Source organism: Bos grunniens, chromosome 18 (assembly GCF_055505025.1).
Source record: "Bos grunniens cultivar Pamir isolate PY7600 chromosome 18, Bosgru_T2T1.0, whole genome shotgun sequence".
Taxonomy (NCBI): Eukaryota; Metazoa; Chordata; class Mammalia; order Artiodactyla; family Bovidae; genus Bos; species Bos grunniens.
In genome coordinates, this window is record NC_141182.1 from 66,081,744 (window position 1) to 66,095,757 (window position 14,014).

Sequence of the window (14,014 nt, forward strand, 5' to 3'; positions counted from 1 at the left end):
ATTTTGAGCCACTGTCATGGCAGCTTGTTAAACCAGGGAGCTAATACAGGTGCCAGGAAGACGGTTGTCAAGCTCATGAGATCAAAGTCAGTGAGTCCATGTCACACCACGGGGGCAAATGAAACCAATTAGTATTACAGAAGACAATGGAATAGGCTTTCCAAGGAACCCTGCATTTTTGGTCAGCATTCTGTTGAACTTGGGTGTGACTGCTGTGAACCTTTGCACAGAGTGGTTCAAGGGAGAAATACAATTTACTGAAAATGTCCAGAGTGATTCAGGTTCGGGCATGGCTAGACCCAGCAGTTCAGACGTCTTCAGGGCTTGTCGTCCGCTGTATCATTCCTCTGGGAGCTGCACGCAAATGCACACTGTTTCCATATAGGCTCCCAGCATGGGGTTTCTCTTTCCTGTATGTTCCAGCAGTTGCCTCTTCGGCTCTCATTGGCTGGCTGGGGGGCCGGGGTTTGTCCCTGAGGCAGTCATTTTGGCCAGGAGGAAGCAACAGCCTGGCGGCCCAGCCTGGCTCATACCATGTGTCCCCTTGATACTGGCGGGGGCGGGGGCGCGGAGGGGAGCGCATCATCATTATAGAAGCCTAAGGATCGTGTGGGGACACATGGGGAGAGTCACGTCAAAGCATCACAGAGCTGGGCAGAGCTGTTTTCTAAGGTGGAAGAAACTTGGTAAAATGCATCAAGATACGTTTGAGAGAATGAGTCTGGTCCTGGCAGCCAGAGAAAGTCCCACCCTTCGTGGGGAGGGGGGACAGAGGGAGGGAGGACTCGGAGGCCAGCAGTGGGTCTCTGTGTTTGGGGAGAAGGTGTGAAGCCAGCTGCTGAGGTGATGTGGCGGTGACTCGGCTGCCTCAGTGGAGGGCCTGCTTCCAGAACAGTCCTTGGAGAGGCAGGGAGAGGGGCCAGCAGGAGGGACGCCAGTGCCCTGTGGTCACAAAAGTGGGGTTTGGGTACAGGTCAAAGAAAGGACTGATGGGATGAGCTGCAGGTGTGTGCCGGCCCCAGGCATCCCAGAGCCAGAGGTGGGCTGCCCTTGCCCTGCTAACCCTGTGCTGACATCTCTTCCCAGCACTGCCCACCCAGGGCGCCCCCGGCACTCTCCCTCCCGCAGCTCAGCAGGACACAGCTACCTGGCCCATGAAGGCACTGCCTGAGGTGAGTGGGGAGTGCTGCACTTTCCTTCTCTGGTCCTGACTTCCCCGGCAGGTCTGCCCTCCAGTGTCCATAATGTCATTGGAGACCATGATGGGGCACACTGACCTGGAGTCAGGAAACCTGGACGGAAGAGGAAGAAGGGCCAAGTGAGAGGCAGGCAGCCTTGAGCCCTGGCATGCAGATGACTGCTGGATCTCAGTTAAAACAAGAGAGACTTCATTCTCTGGAAACACAGACTTGGGTGTTCATGGTATTTAAAACAAAGCCTGGTATTTGCTTCAAAATAACCAGAGCCAGGTTGTAGACAAAATAGGACTGGTCCTGTCTTACTGACTGTCGAGGCTCAGAAAGTGGCCGGTGATGGTGTGTATATGGCCTTGGTCAGGGCTGACACCTGGCTTGAGCACAGAAGTGGTCTTGTGTAACGACTGGTCTGAGGCAGGCTTCAGGCTTCGTACAGGCAGGTATGGCTGTATTCAGGTGTTCCAGCCTCTTGCTTCTCAAGCAGGCTCTGCCCCTTGTGGGCAGAGTGCTTCCCATCTGGGTTAGGGCAGTGGAAGACCTCTTACTCCCAGAGTCCTGGTCAGCGTCTCGATAGGACTTACCATACTGCAGCTGGTCTGCTGCCCCACCCCGAGGCAACCCGAGGGGTAGTCCCCTGTGGGAAGTCATGGGGAAAAGGAAGCAGTCTGTGGCACTTGTAGTCCTTGTGAAGGAACTCCTGTATGGGCCCCAGACTCTGGTTTCATCAGAACACACTCACTGGACCTCTTACAGGCCCCAGGCAGTGTTTCCCAGTAAACCCCCAAAGCTGGGGAGTGCCAGCACAGTGAGCTCTGTTGGAATGTCCCTGCCAGCCTCTCTTGTGTACCTACCAAGGACTCTGAACTTCCTGCTGAGACACGTGTGTGACGTTGCAGGATCCAGTGACCTTCCTGGACGTGGCTGTGGACTTCAGCACGGAGGAGTGGGGGCTGCTGGACCCAACACAGCGGACTGAGTACCACGACGTGATGCTGGAGACCTTCGGACACCTGGTGTCTGTGGGTAAGGCCCCGCCACCGTCCCCAGGACTGGGATGCCCCAGAGGCTGTAAGTCCAGGCTTATACCTCCTCTGGGCCCAGCGCAAGGCCTATATGTGCCTTCAAGAGTCCCCTGCAGCCTCCAGGCCTTTAGCTGACGCTGTAGACCTAGAAGGGCAGGCAAGGTGTGGACAGAGGCAGCCTCGGGTCCAGTGAAGGACTGATTTGCTGTCCAAACTCCAAGGGGATATGAGAACCCAGACGCTCAGCCATCTGCTGAGCTCTGCTGCTTCAGTGCTTCGGTATCTCTCCCCAGCCTGCGTGGCTGCACTTGGGGCGGGAGGAAGCTTCTGGATATCTGATTATGTCGTATTATCGACCCGTTTCAGCACTTTCTCAACGCGGTCCACACGTCTGGGTTTCTTTCAGGGTGGGAGACGACCCTGGACAGCAAGCAGTTAACGCCACAGCCTGGACCTCCTGAGGAGGGGCCCGCCTGCCCCCTGAAGGAGGAGGAGGGGTCCTCGGCGGATGACGCCCGGCCCTCCACCTCCGGAGAGGCTCTGGAGGCCGGGGCCCCGGGAGTCTGGGACACAGCGCTGAAACCGGTGACACTCGCTTCGGAAAATACCCTCCCCCCGCAGCCGCCCGGGGACAGCCCCCAACCCCAGGCGAGCACAGGCCCGGACCGCGGCCGCGCCTCCCTTCAGAAAGCTGTTCCTAGAAAGCGCTTGCGCAAGCGCGACCCCTGGCTTAAAAGGGGGACACGCGGCGCATGCGTAAAGCTTCCTCCAAAGCGCGGCGGCGCCGGGAAGGCTATGGAGAGCGGCGGCGACGGGGGCAGGAGGCCCTGCGCCCGGAACGCCCCGCAGATCACCTTCACGCGAATTCACAAAGGGAGCCAGGTGTGCCGGTGCAGCGAATGCGGGAAGACGTTCCGGAATCCCAGGTACTTCTCGGTGCACAAGAAGATCCACACGGGAGAGAAGCCCTATGTGTGTCGGGACTGCGGGAAGGCGTTCGTGCAGAGCTCCTCCCTCAGGCAGCACCAGAGGGTTCACACTGGGGAGAGACCCTTCGTGTGTCACGAGTGCGGGAGGACTTTCAACGACCGCTCGGCCATCTCCCAGCACCTGCGGACCCACACCGGGGCCAAGCCCTACCCGTGTCCGGACTGCGGCAAAGCCTTCCGCCAGAGCTCCCATCTCATCCGGCATCAGAGGACTCACACCGGCGAGCGCCCCTACACCTGTAGCAAGTGCGGAAAGGCCTTCACGCAGAGCTCGCACCTGATAGGGCACCAGAAAACGCACAGCAGGGTGAAGTGCAAGAAGAAATAGCCTACCTCCCAGCTCTCAAGCCGTTTGAGGAGGCGTCACCGTTGCAGCAGTGTCACCTGAGGAAACCTGGTTGGGATTCGGATATGAATGAAAGTCTCTGGTGATGAAATTCTCAAGACCCAAGGACGACCAGGAACACCGCCCTGCACTTAAGAAAACCAGTGGGGAGTTACTGCTAATGAATACATCAGTCGCTCCTAGGTGTTTGCTCAGTTGATTTGCCGTTCTAATTTGTTTGTTAAAAGTAATAACTAGTGAAACCTGAAAATGCTTGTAACGTAAGTTTAAAAAAACATACCAAGAAGTCTGTGCACTGATGTTTGTGGTAAAGTATTTATGCATATGGACAAGGGTTGAAAGAGAACTTGGATAAATAAACTATATATTTCTGTAGTAGGGTCTCTGTGTGTTTTTTTTCCACCTATTTAAACATCTTTTCACTAATGACTTAGTTAAAAGAAGCAATGTTAAAACAAAAGGATGGGCCCTGGGTGGATGTGGGAATTTGTCCCAGAGTGCATAAGGGGAGTGTGTGGGCAGGCAGGTGAAGGAAATGCTCTGGGAGCATGATCAGCAGGTAGGAGGGCGGGTGTTGCATGAACCTCCTTCAGATGAATGGACATCTGTCAGGATTATATGAGCAGCCTGGATGGTGAGCTAGAGGATGATCAACCAGGGAATGGTGGATGATGCCACCAGTAGGGCAGGCAGTGCCCTAGTCTCATGGCAGGAGCCTCTGTACTCACCACTCTCTCACTAAAGGAAACGTGAAAGTAATAAAGGCTCAGTTGGGAAAGATTTCAGGCTGTGGGTAACTTCATGTCATAAGTTGACTGCTTCAGAAGGCCAGAGACACCTCATCTCTGATGTGAATGTAAGAGTTCACACTTAATATAGCATAAAATGATGCGGGATTTATTACATTGTGTCAGCTGAAGGCTGGAGAAAATGGAGAAGCTAAGATCTGGTTTTCTTCTGTCTCATATCCACAGATCACAGAACATAGAAACAACCACCATTACAGCTGTTCTTTTGGAGCTGGAATTTAATGAATGCCAACCATCTAGACAACCAAGAGAGCTCCCGTGTGGCTTCAGTATCTTCTTGGTGTGCACAATAACCTTCCCAGGTTGGCAGTCTTCTTCCTATTTGTGGGGACAGAACCGGTGAGCAGCAGAGCCAAGAGATCTACATATATTTAGTTATTTGCTCAACAAGCAGGCCTTGAATGCCTACAGAAAAGAATTCAAAGGCCACGTGAGAATCATCTTCCAGCCCCTAGCGGCTTAGATTGTAATTGGAAAAATATGGCCAACGGAAAATAGAAGGTGAAGGTGAAACAGGATTAAAGCAATTTTTCAGGGCTCTAATAAGGGTCAAATAAGGACTTTGGTGTATGAGAGTGGAACTTTTTCAGAGTATAGAATGAGCTAATGGATGACCAATTCCTCAGGATCTTCATCCACCAAATTATATGGTCTTTCTTCTCCTTGCTCTTCATTCACAATTGCCACTTCCAGCATTGTTCATGATATTTGTGTATGTCAAGACCTACTGGAGGTTAGTGTCAAGTTTGAAACAATCCCTCAAAGGACACTAAAAATTGGAGGTGTGTGTTTATGTCTAGAATTATAGGACTTAACTCATACTGGAGACTGACAAGATTAGTGTGGTAAATCTATTAAGTGGAGTTCTCATATCTAAGAAAAACTGCATAATGTGATCAATGGTGGGAAGTCTTTCACCTGGTGCTCCTACCTGTTGACATTACATAATTTGTACTACAGAAAGGCTCCATGAATGCCATGAATGTGGGAGGCTTTCTGTGGGAATTATCAACTAATTAGGCATCAGAAAACTCATACTGAGGAAAAACTGTTCTTTTGCAATCAATGTGGGAAGTCTTTCAGTCATTTATTTTAATGTCTATCAAAGAATGGAGAGAAGTCTTAATGAGTACAATTAATATAAGAAATCTTTCCTTCAGAGCTCTGATGTAACTTCACATCAAAGAACTCACACTGAAGAGAAAGAAGCCTTTCTCTTCAATGGGAAAGTGTAATCAGTTGGGAAATGCTTCAGTTGGAGTTCTCACTTTGAAGTGTTACTTCAGAGAACTCACACTGGAGGAAAACTTCATAAATGTCATGGGAAAAGTATTCCCAATGGAATTCTCACCTTATTGGACATCAAAGAATCCATATTGGAGAGAATCTCTGTAAATGTAACCAATGTGGGAAATCTTTAGATGGAGATTTTTATCTTATTGTGAATCAGAAAATTCATATACAGGTGGAAAAACCACATGAATGTAACATGAAAAAGCCTTCAGCAGACCATCTGAGTTACGGACACCAGAGAATTCTTAGTGAAAGAAGCCTTCTGCATACAATCTGCATACAATCAGTGCAGAAGTGCTTTCACTTGGTGCCCTTCCCTTGCTGCATATCAGAGAACTCATCCTTGAAGAAAACCATTAACAGTTTTTAGTGTAATGACATACGGTCAATCTCTGCTCCTCTGCTTTTATAGGACTCCTTAAAAGACAATCCTACTAAAGGTGATCAACTAGACAGTGTTCTTAGTACCACTGAGGCCTAGATTTGAGAAGGAACAAGGACAATAGAATAGGCTCTGATGTGGGTAAATGTTTCCTTAGATGATTAAAAATGGAAACAGTTGATTAAAATGTAGTGTCAATGTTTTTTACTTATAGTATCAATGTTCTTTTTCACTTAGATATTTTTCCGTTTGGGAATATTTGCATAGTTTCTAATCTGTTTTATGTGGATTCTGTAGTTTCTAATGTTTATGCAGATTCTGTAATTATATGAAGTGAAAAATACATTATGTACACGGTCATGCTGTCATGTTTAAAAAAAATGTTTGCATATGGATGAGAATAAAAGTGGAATGGCTAAATAGTTGATTGGTCCCATTTAAAAATATTTAAATGCTCCTATGATAATTAACACATTTTTAAAAAACAGAACAAAATTAGAATCGTGTGGACTATCTCCTCCTTTGTCTGAGGATATCAGGAAGAACCAGGATAAGGAACTGAGAAGCTAAGTGTACCTGGCTTCTGGTAAGTAAAAAGTGTGTGACAGCCACACCTCCTATCATTCTTAGGTTCCAGGAATTTACCATTAAGAGTACCCAGTAGTTCCTCTGGAGGGGACTTGAAATCCATTGAAGAATCTCATCACAGAAGTGAAAGTTCCAGATAAGAGACCAGATAAGAAATTCAGGCAAGGCTTTATTGGGATTCGTGCTGCAGCTCAGGGAAGGGAAAACAAGTAACAGCTTCCTTTGCTGGCTTCCTGAGGAGGAGACAGCTGGTTCCTTATGTGGCAAGAGAGCAGAGGTGTGTCCAGGAGTTGGGGTGGAGGGGTCACTTAGGTGGTCTGCCCACCCCTTGGGTGGCACTGTGTACAGGGTACATGCCAGTACCCTGCTTCTGCTCATTTTGGTCTTTTTGTATCTCTTCATTGATAACGTGCCCCAACTGTGTAGGCACACAGCTAGTTGTAGTCCCTTTTAGCTTCTTAGTTTTTTGTTGCTGAAAGAGACCATTTGTCCAGGTGCAGGCACTGCAGCAAAGGATCCCAGGGTTCAGGTCCCAGCCTGTCTCAGGAGGGAACAGCTTTAACCATTGCCCATCTCCTGAGTGAGTGTATCTCACCTGAGTGTTTTTATGGTGGTCACTGTTTGCTGCTTTCACTTAATGAAAGACAATCTGTATTTTAGGAAGGAACAAGAAAAAGTTAAACCTAAAATTGTTTGCACCTCCTCTCCCTAATGTGCAGTGTGCATCTACATTAGAAATTAACCAGAGCTCTTCAGAGATGGGAGTGCCTGCTTGACCATTCTTCTGACAGCAGCAGTGTAACTTCTTAAAGAGAATGGCATTTGTTCCCACCTCTGTAATGGGTCCAAAAGCTGCTTCCCTATTGGATCCTACTGTTTGTTGAAATCAAGCTCTCAGGAACAAGAAGCCCTCTGCCAGGTTCACTTGGCACTACTCCAAGGTGCATCTTAGGTGTTAAGTTGGTGTGAGGCGCCCACTTTCAAACTGTTTATACAGGACATCTAGCAAAGAAGGTATTTCCAGGAGCACAAGAGCAGAGGCTTCTTCCACTGCTGCTGTCTCCAGGAACACAGGGCTGGGGCTCAGGGTAGGCATTCTCACAGGCAGCGCTGTTAACACCTTAACAGCAGTGTATCATCAGGGCCACACTGCTGATGAGACAGAATTAGAGGTCGTACTTAGAGGTTAATTAACATTTACTCACACGGGATGCAGCAACAGGTAGCTGACAAGTCTCCTTACCTCTGAGAGGTAATCCTCTGATAAAGCAGGTTATCAAGTGGCAGAGAATATCCCTGCTGCCTTTTCAGTGGGAACAGCCAAAGGCAGGAGTTCCTTTCATGACACCAAGAGAAAGAAAAGCTAAAAACTCACAAAATGGGAAAGAAAGAGATGAGAGCAGTGTTCTGCATGGGAGGGACACCCCCTGGAGTTGTGTGAGGCGCTGCCCAACAGAGCAATGATTGTTCCTGGAATTATGAGCACACCCAAGCCTGCAGGGTCTGGTTGGTAGGAGAGCTGTTCAGCAGTGTTCCATCTGTTCCTGGGTGGGGTGCTGGGTTTCTGCCTACAAGCTCCACTCATCATGTGAGGCAGAGTGGTTCCTGCCAGTGACACCAACACTCAGCTTTGACACCCCAACTTTGAGGGCTCCCCTGGCAACAATGAGAAAATTGATCTTCCAGAGAAGAGAAGACATGGCCAAGACCAAACCAGGAGTGAAGGGAATCTCAGATTTCCAAGTGAGTCTGGTCTAGAACTGGCATATATTTGGGGAGGGGGGAGCTCTGCAGCAAGATGCCCTGGATTCAAAGTCTTGGGTCTTGCGTACCAGTTTTGCCACTCAAGTTAATTACTTAACCTCTTTGTGCCTCGGTTTTCCTATCTGTTCCAAGCGGAAGTTAATATAGGGTTGCTAAGAGGAGTACTCGTATTTTACTACTCATATTTTAATATCAGACTAATCTTGCCATGTGACAGAACTTTCATTTGGCTGTAGTTTCTTCTTTGCCTGCAAACGTACTTACGTTTCTATTTATTTATAAAAAACAAAATTCAAATAATTTTTTAAGTTATTATCTTTCTTTCCCCTTCCATTCAATAATAAAAATATCAATAACCTCAGATATGCAGATGACACCACCCTTATGGCAGAAAGTGAAGAGGAACTAAAGGGCCTCTTGGTGAAAGTGGAGAGTGAAAAAGTTGGCTTAAAGCTCAACATTCAGAAAATGGAGATCATGGCATCCGGTCCCATCACTTCATGGGAAATAGATGGGGAAACAGTGGAAACAGTGTCAGACTTTATTTTTCGAGGCTCCAAAATCACTGCAGATGGTGACTGCAGCCATGAAATTAAAAGACGCTTACTCCTTGGAAGGAAAGTTATGACCAACCTAGATAGCATATTGAAAAGCAGAGACATTACTTTGCCAACAAAGGTCTGTCTAGTCAAGGCTATGGTTTTTCCAGTGGTCATGTATGGATGTGAGAAGAAGGCTGAGCACCGAAGAACTGATGCTTTTGAACTATGGTGTTGGAGAAGACTCTTGAGAGTCCCTTGGACTGCAAGGAGATCCAACCAGTCCATTCTAAAGGAGATCAGCCCTGGGATTTCTTTGGAAGGAATGATGCTGAAGCTGAAACTGCAGTACTTTGGCCACCTGATGTGAAGAGTTGACTCACTGGAAAAGACTCTGATGCTGGGAGGGTTTGGGGGCAAGAGAAGGGGGACGACAGAGGATGAGATGGCTGGATGGCATCACCGACTCGATGGACATGAGTGTCAGTGAACTCCAGGAGTTGGTGATGGACAGGGAGGCCTGGCGTGCTGCTATTCATGGGGTCGCAGAGAGTCGGACACGACTGAGTGACTGATCTGATCTGAAGAGGAGTACTGAATCAATACACGTGTGTGCTTTACCAGGCTGGTAGTCGGCAAACTCTTAAGCTATTACTATTCTTATTATTATCATTACTAGCTCCTCTTTCAACACCTGTCAGTTTATAAGGGCTAAATAATAAACAAGAGAGAAAAGCCAGAAACACCCTGAAGATGAAAGGTAATGTGGGAGGGCCAACTCTACTAGATAGTAAACCATATTATGAAGCATCTATAATTTTAAAGTTGTAGTACTGGCACGTGAGTAGACAGACCAATTCAAGAGAAAAGAAAATTCAGAAATAGATTTAATTGCATGTGTAAAGTAAGTGATAAAAGGGGCACCTCAGTGAGGAAAAAGTAGACTTTAGCTAAACTACTTAGTATACCATATACACGTATACTTAGTATACCTGCAAAAGAGAAAATGAAATCCATTCCTCACACTTCATACTAGGATGAATTCTGAGTGGATTAAAGATTTAAATGTAAAATATGACATACAAGCACTAGGAGAAACATGGGTGAATTTCCCCAAAACTTGAGAATATTTACTACCCATGAATCAAAATCCAAGGGCAATAAAGGAAAATACTGATAAATTTGATAGTGTAAAAATAAATGTTTCTATTTATTGGGGAAGAAAACCAATTGTTGGGGAAGAAAAACCCCACAACACTGTTAACATGAACAGATTACAAGCTGTCAAAAATTGCAATTTGCAAAGTTATTATTACCAGTAAGGAACTTTCAAAGGTAAAATAAAAGATCAACAAACCTACTGAAAAATGGATACAATATGAATAGATCACAAAACAAAAAAATGCTTCTTAAATATATTAAAAATGCTCATAACTAGAAAAATTCTCATTAGGGGAATGAAAATTAGAACTATTTTGAAATAATACTTTTTACCTATCAGATAAAGATTCAAAACTATGATGCCATAACCAGCTGATGAGACTGTGAGGAACAGGCCCTACCAAACACTGTTCAGTTCAGTTCAGTTGCTCAATCGAGTCCGACTCTGCGACCCCATGGACTGCAGTACGCCAGGCTTCCCTATCCATCACCAACTCCCAGAGCTTATTCAAATTCATGTCCATTGAGTCGGTGATGCCATCAAACCATCTCATCCTCTGTCGCCCCTTCTCCTCCCGCCTTCAATCTTCCTAGCATCAGGGTCTTTTCCAATGAGTCAGTTCTTCGAATCAGGTGGCCAAAGTATTGGAGTTTCAGGTTCAGCATCAGTCCTTCCAATGAATATTCAGAACTGATTTCCTTTAGGATGGACTGGTTGGACCTCCTTGCAGTCCAAGGGACTCTCAAGAGTCTTCTCCAACACCACAGTTCAAAAGTATCGATTCTTCGGCACTCAGCTTTCTTTATAGTCCAACTCTCACATCCATACATGACTACTGGAAAAACCAAAGCTTTGACTAGATGGACGTTTGTTGGCAAAGTAATGTCTCTGCTTTTTAATATGCTGTCTAGGTTGGTCATAACTTTTCTCCCAAGGAGCAAGCACCTTTTAATTTCATGGCTGCAGTCACCATCTGCAGTGATTTGCTGGGATGCAAACAGGTGGGTGCAATCTCAAAAATGACAGAATGATCTCTGTTCGTTTCCAAGGCAAACCATTCAATATCACAGTAATCCAAGTCTATGCCCCAACCAGTAATGCTGAAGAAGCTGAAATTGAATGGTTCTATGAAGACCTACAAGACCTTTTAGAACTAACACTCAAAAAAGATGTCCTTTTCATTATGGGGGACTGGAATGCAAAAGTAGTAAGTCAAGAAACACCTGGAGTAACAGGAAAATTTGGCCCTGGAATATGGAATGAGGCAGGGCAAAGGCTAATAGAGGTTTGCCAAGAGAACGCACTGGTCATAGCAAACACCCTCTTCCAACAACACAAGAGAAGACTCTACACATGGACATCACCAGATGGTCAACACCAAAATCAGATAGATTATATTCTTTGCAGCCAAAGATGGAGAAGCTCTATACACTTGGCAAAAACAAGACCGGGAGCTGACTGTGGCACAGATCATGAGCTCCTTATTGCCAAATTCAGATGTAAATTGAAGAAAGCAGGGAAAACCATTACACCATTCAGGTACGACCTAAATCAAATCCCTTATGATTATACAGTGGAAGTGAGAAATAGATTTAAGGAACTAGATCTTATAGAGTGCCGGATGAACTATGGATGGAGCTTCGTGACATTGTACAGGAGACAGGGATCAAGACCATCCCCATGGAAAAGAAATGCAAAAAAGCAAAATGGCTGTCTGAGGAGGCCTTGCAAATAGCTGTGAAAAGAAGAGAAAGGGAAAGTGAAGTCACTCAGTCGTGTCCGACTCTTCGCGACCGCATGGACTGCAGCCCACCAGGCTCCTCCGTCCATGGGATTTTCCAGGCAAGAGTGCTGGAGTGGGATGCCATTGCCTTCTAGCAAAGGAGAAAAGGAAAGATATAAGCATCTGAATGCAGAGTTCCAAAGAATAGCAAAGAGAGATAAGAAAGCCTTCCTCAGCAATCAGTGCAAAGAAATAGAGGAAAACAGAATGGGAAAGACTAGAGATCTCTTCAAGAAAATTAGAGATACCAAGGAACATTTCATGCAAAGATGGGCTTGATAAAGGACAGAAATGGAATGGACCTAACAGAAGCAGAAGATATTAAGAAGAGGTGGCAAGAATACACAGAAGAACTGTACAGAAAAGATCTTCACAATCCAGATAATCATGATGGTGTGATCACTCACCTAGAACCAGACATCCTGGAATGTGAAGTCAAGTGGGCCTTAGAAAGCATCACTACGAACAAAGCTAGTCAGGTGATGGAATTCCTCACTATTTGAAATAGTTGAGCTATTTCAAAATCCTGGAAGATGATGCTGTGAAAGTGCTGCACTCACTATGCCAGCAAATTTGGAAAATTCAGCAGTGGCCACAGGACTGGAAAAGGTCAGTTTTCATTCCAGTCCCAAAGAAAGGCAATGCCAAAGAATGCTCAAACTACCACACAATTGCACTCATCTCACACGCTAGTAAAGTAATGCTCAAAATTCTCCAAGCCAGGCTTCAGCAATACGTGAACTGTGAACTTCCAGATGTTCAAGCTGGTTTTAGAAAAGGCAGAGGAACCAGAGATCAAATTGCCAACATCTGCTGGATCATGGAAAAAGAAAGAGAGTTCCAGAAGAACATCTAATTCTGCTTTATTGACTATGCCAAAGCCTTTGACTGTGTGGATCACAATAAACTGGAAAATTCTGAAAGAGATGGGAATACCAGACCACCTGACCTGCCTCTTGAGAAACCTATATGCAGATCAGGACACAACAGTTAGAACTGGTCATGGAACAACCGACTGGTTCCAAATAGGAAAAGGAGTACATCAAGGCTGTATATTGTCACCCTGCTTATTTCACTTATATGCAGAGTACATCATGAGAAATGCTGAGCTGGAAGAAGCACAAGCTGGAATCAAGATTGCCGGGAGAAATATCAATAATCTCAGATACACAGATGACACCACCCTTATGGCAGAAAGTGAAGAGGAACTAAAAAGCCTCTTGATAAAAGTAAAATAGAGAGTGAAAAAGTTGGCTTAAAGCTCAACATTCAGAAAACGAAGATCATGGCATCTGGTCCCATCACTTCATGGGAAATAGATGGGGAAACAGTGGAAACAGTGTCAGACTTTATTTTTTTGGGCTCCAAAATCACTGCAGATGGTGATTGCAGCCATGAAATTACAAGATGTTTACTCCTTGGAAGGAAAGTTATGACCAACCTAAATAGCATATTGAAAAGCAGAGACATTACTTTGCCAACAAAGGTCTGTCTAGTCAAGGCTATGGTTTTTCCTGTGGTCATGTATGGATGTGAGTGTTGGACTGTGAAGAAAGCTGAGCACCGAAGAATTGATGCTTTTGAACTGTGGTGTTGGAGAAGACTCTTGAGAGTCCCTTGGCCTGCAAGGAGATCCAACCAGTCCATTCTGAAGGAGATCAGCCTGGGATTTCTTTGGAAGGACTGATGCTAAAGCTGAAACTCCGATACTTTGGCCACCTCATGCGAAGAGTTGCCTCATTGGAAAAGACTCTGATGCTGGGAGGGATTGGGGGCAGGAGGAGAAGGGGACGATAGAGGATGAGATGGCTGGACGGCATCACTGACTCGATGGACATGAGTTTGAGTGAACTCCAGGAGTTGGTGATGGACAGGCAGGCCTGGTATGCTGTGATTCATGGGGTCACAAAGAGTCGGACATGACTGAGCGACTGCACCGAAGTGAACTGAAACAGGTGTAACTCCAAAGGTCAAGAATTAGGCAAAATTAAAAACACACTTACCTTTGACCCAACATCCCACTTCTAGAGATCTATTCTAAATTTACACTGGCACAAATGCAAAATGATGTTGGCACAGGAATATCCATTGCAGCACTGTCTGTAAAACACTCAATACAGCTTATGTGTCATCATTAGCGA

The 14,014-nt window shown here is 46.1% G+C and overlaps 1 protein-coding gene across 8 annotated transcripts in view; it reads left to right on the top strand.

Moving 5' to 3' along the window:
• The window catches only part of LOC147354869 (neurotrophin receptor-interacting factor homolog), a 27,986-nt gene extending 21,529 nt beyond the window's left edge, over positions 1-6,457 (top strand). For 5 of the 8 annotated variants that reach the window (XM_086354987.1, XM_086354988.1, XM_086354989.1 and 2 more), the window contains 3 exons: positions 1,087-1,172; positions 2,093-2,219; positions 2,625-3,928. In XM_086354987.1, coding sequence (XP_086211113.1) covers positions 1,087-1,172; positions 2,093-2,219; positions 2,625-3,535 — 1,124 coding nt within the window. In that variant the 3' untranslated portion in view covers positions 3,536-3,928. Of the gene's footprint in view, positions 1-1,086; positions 1,173-2,092; positions 2,220-2,624; positions 3,929-4,527 lie in introns of those variants that run through there. The other 3 variants (XM_086354993.1, XM_086354995.1, XM_086354994.1) reach the window with 3 other exon arrangements.
• Positions 6,458-14,014: the final 7,557 nt, after the last annotated feature.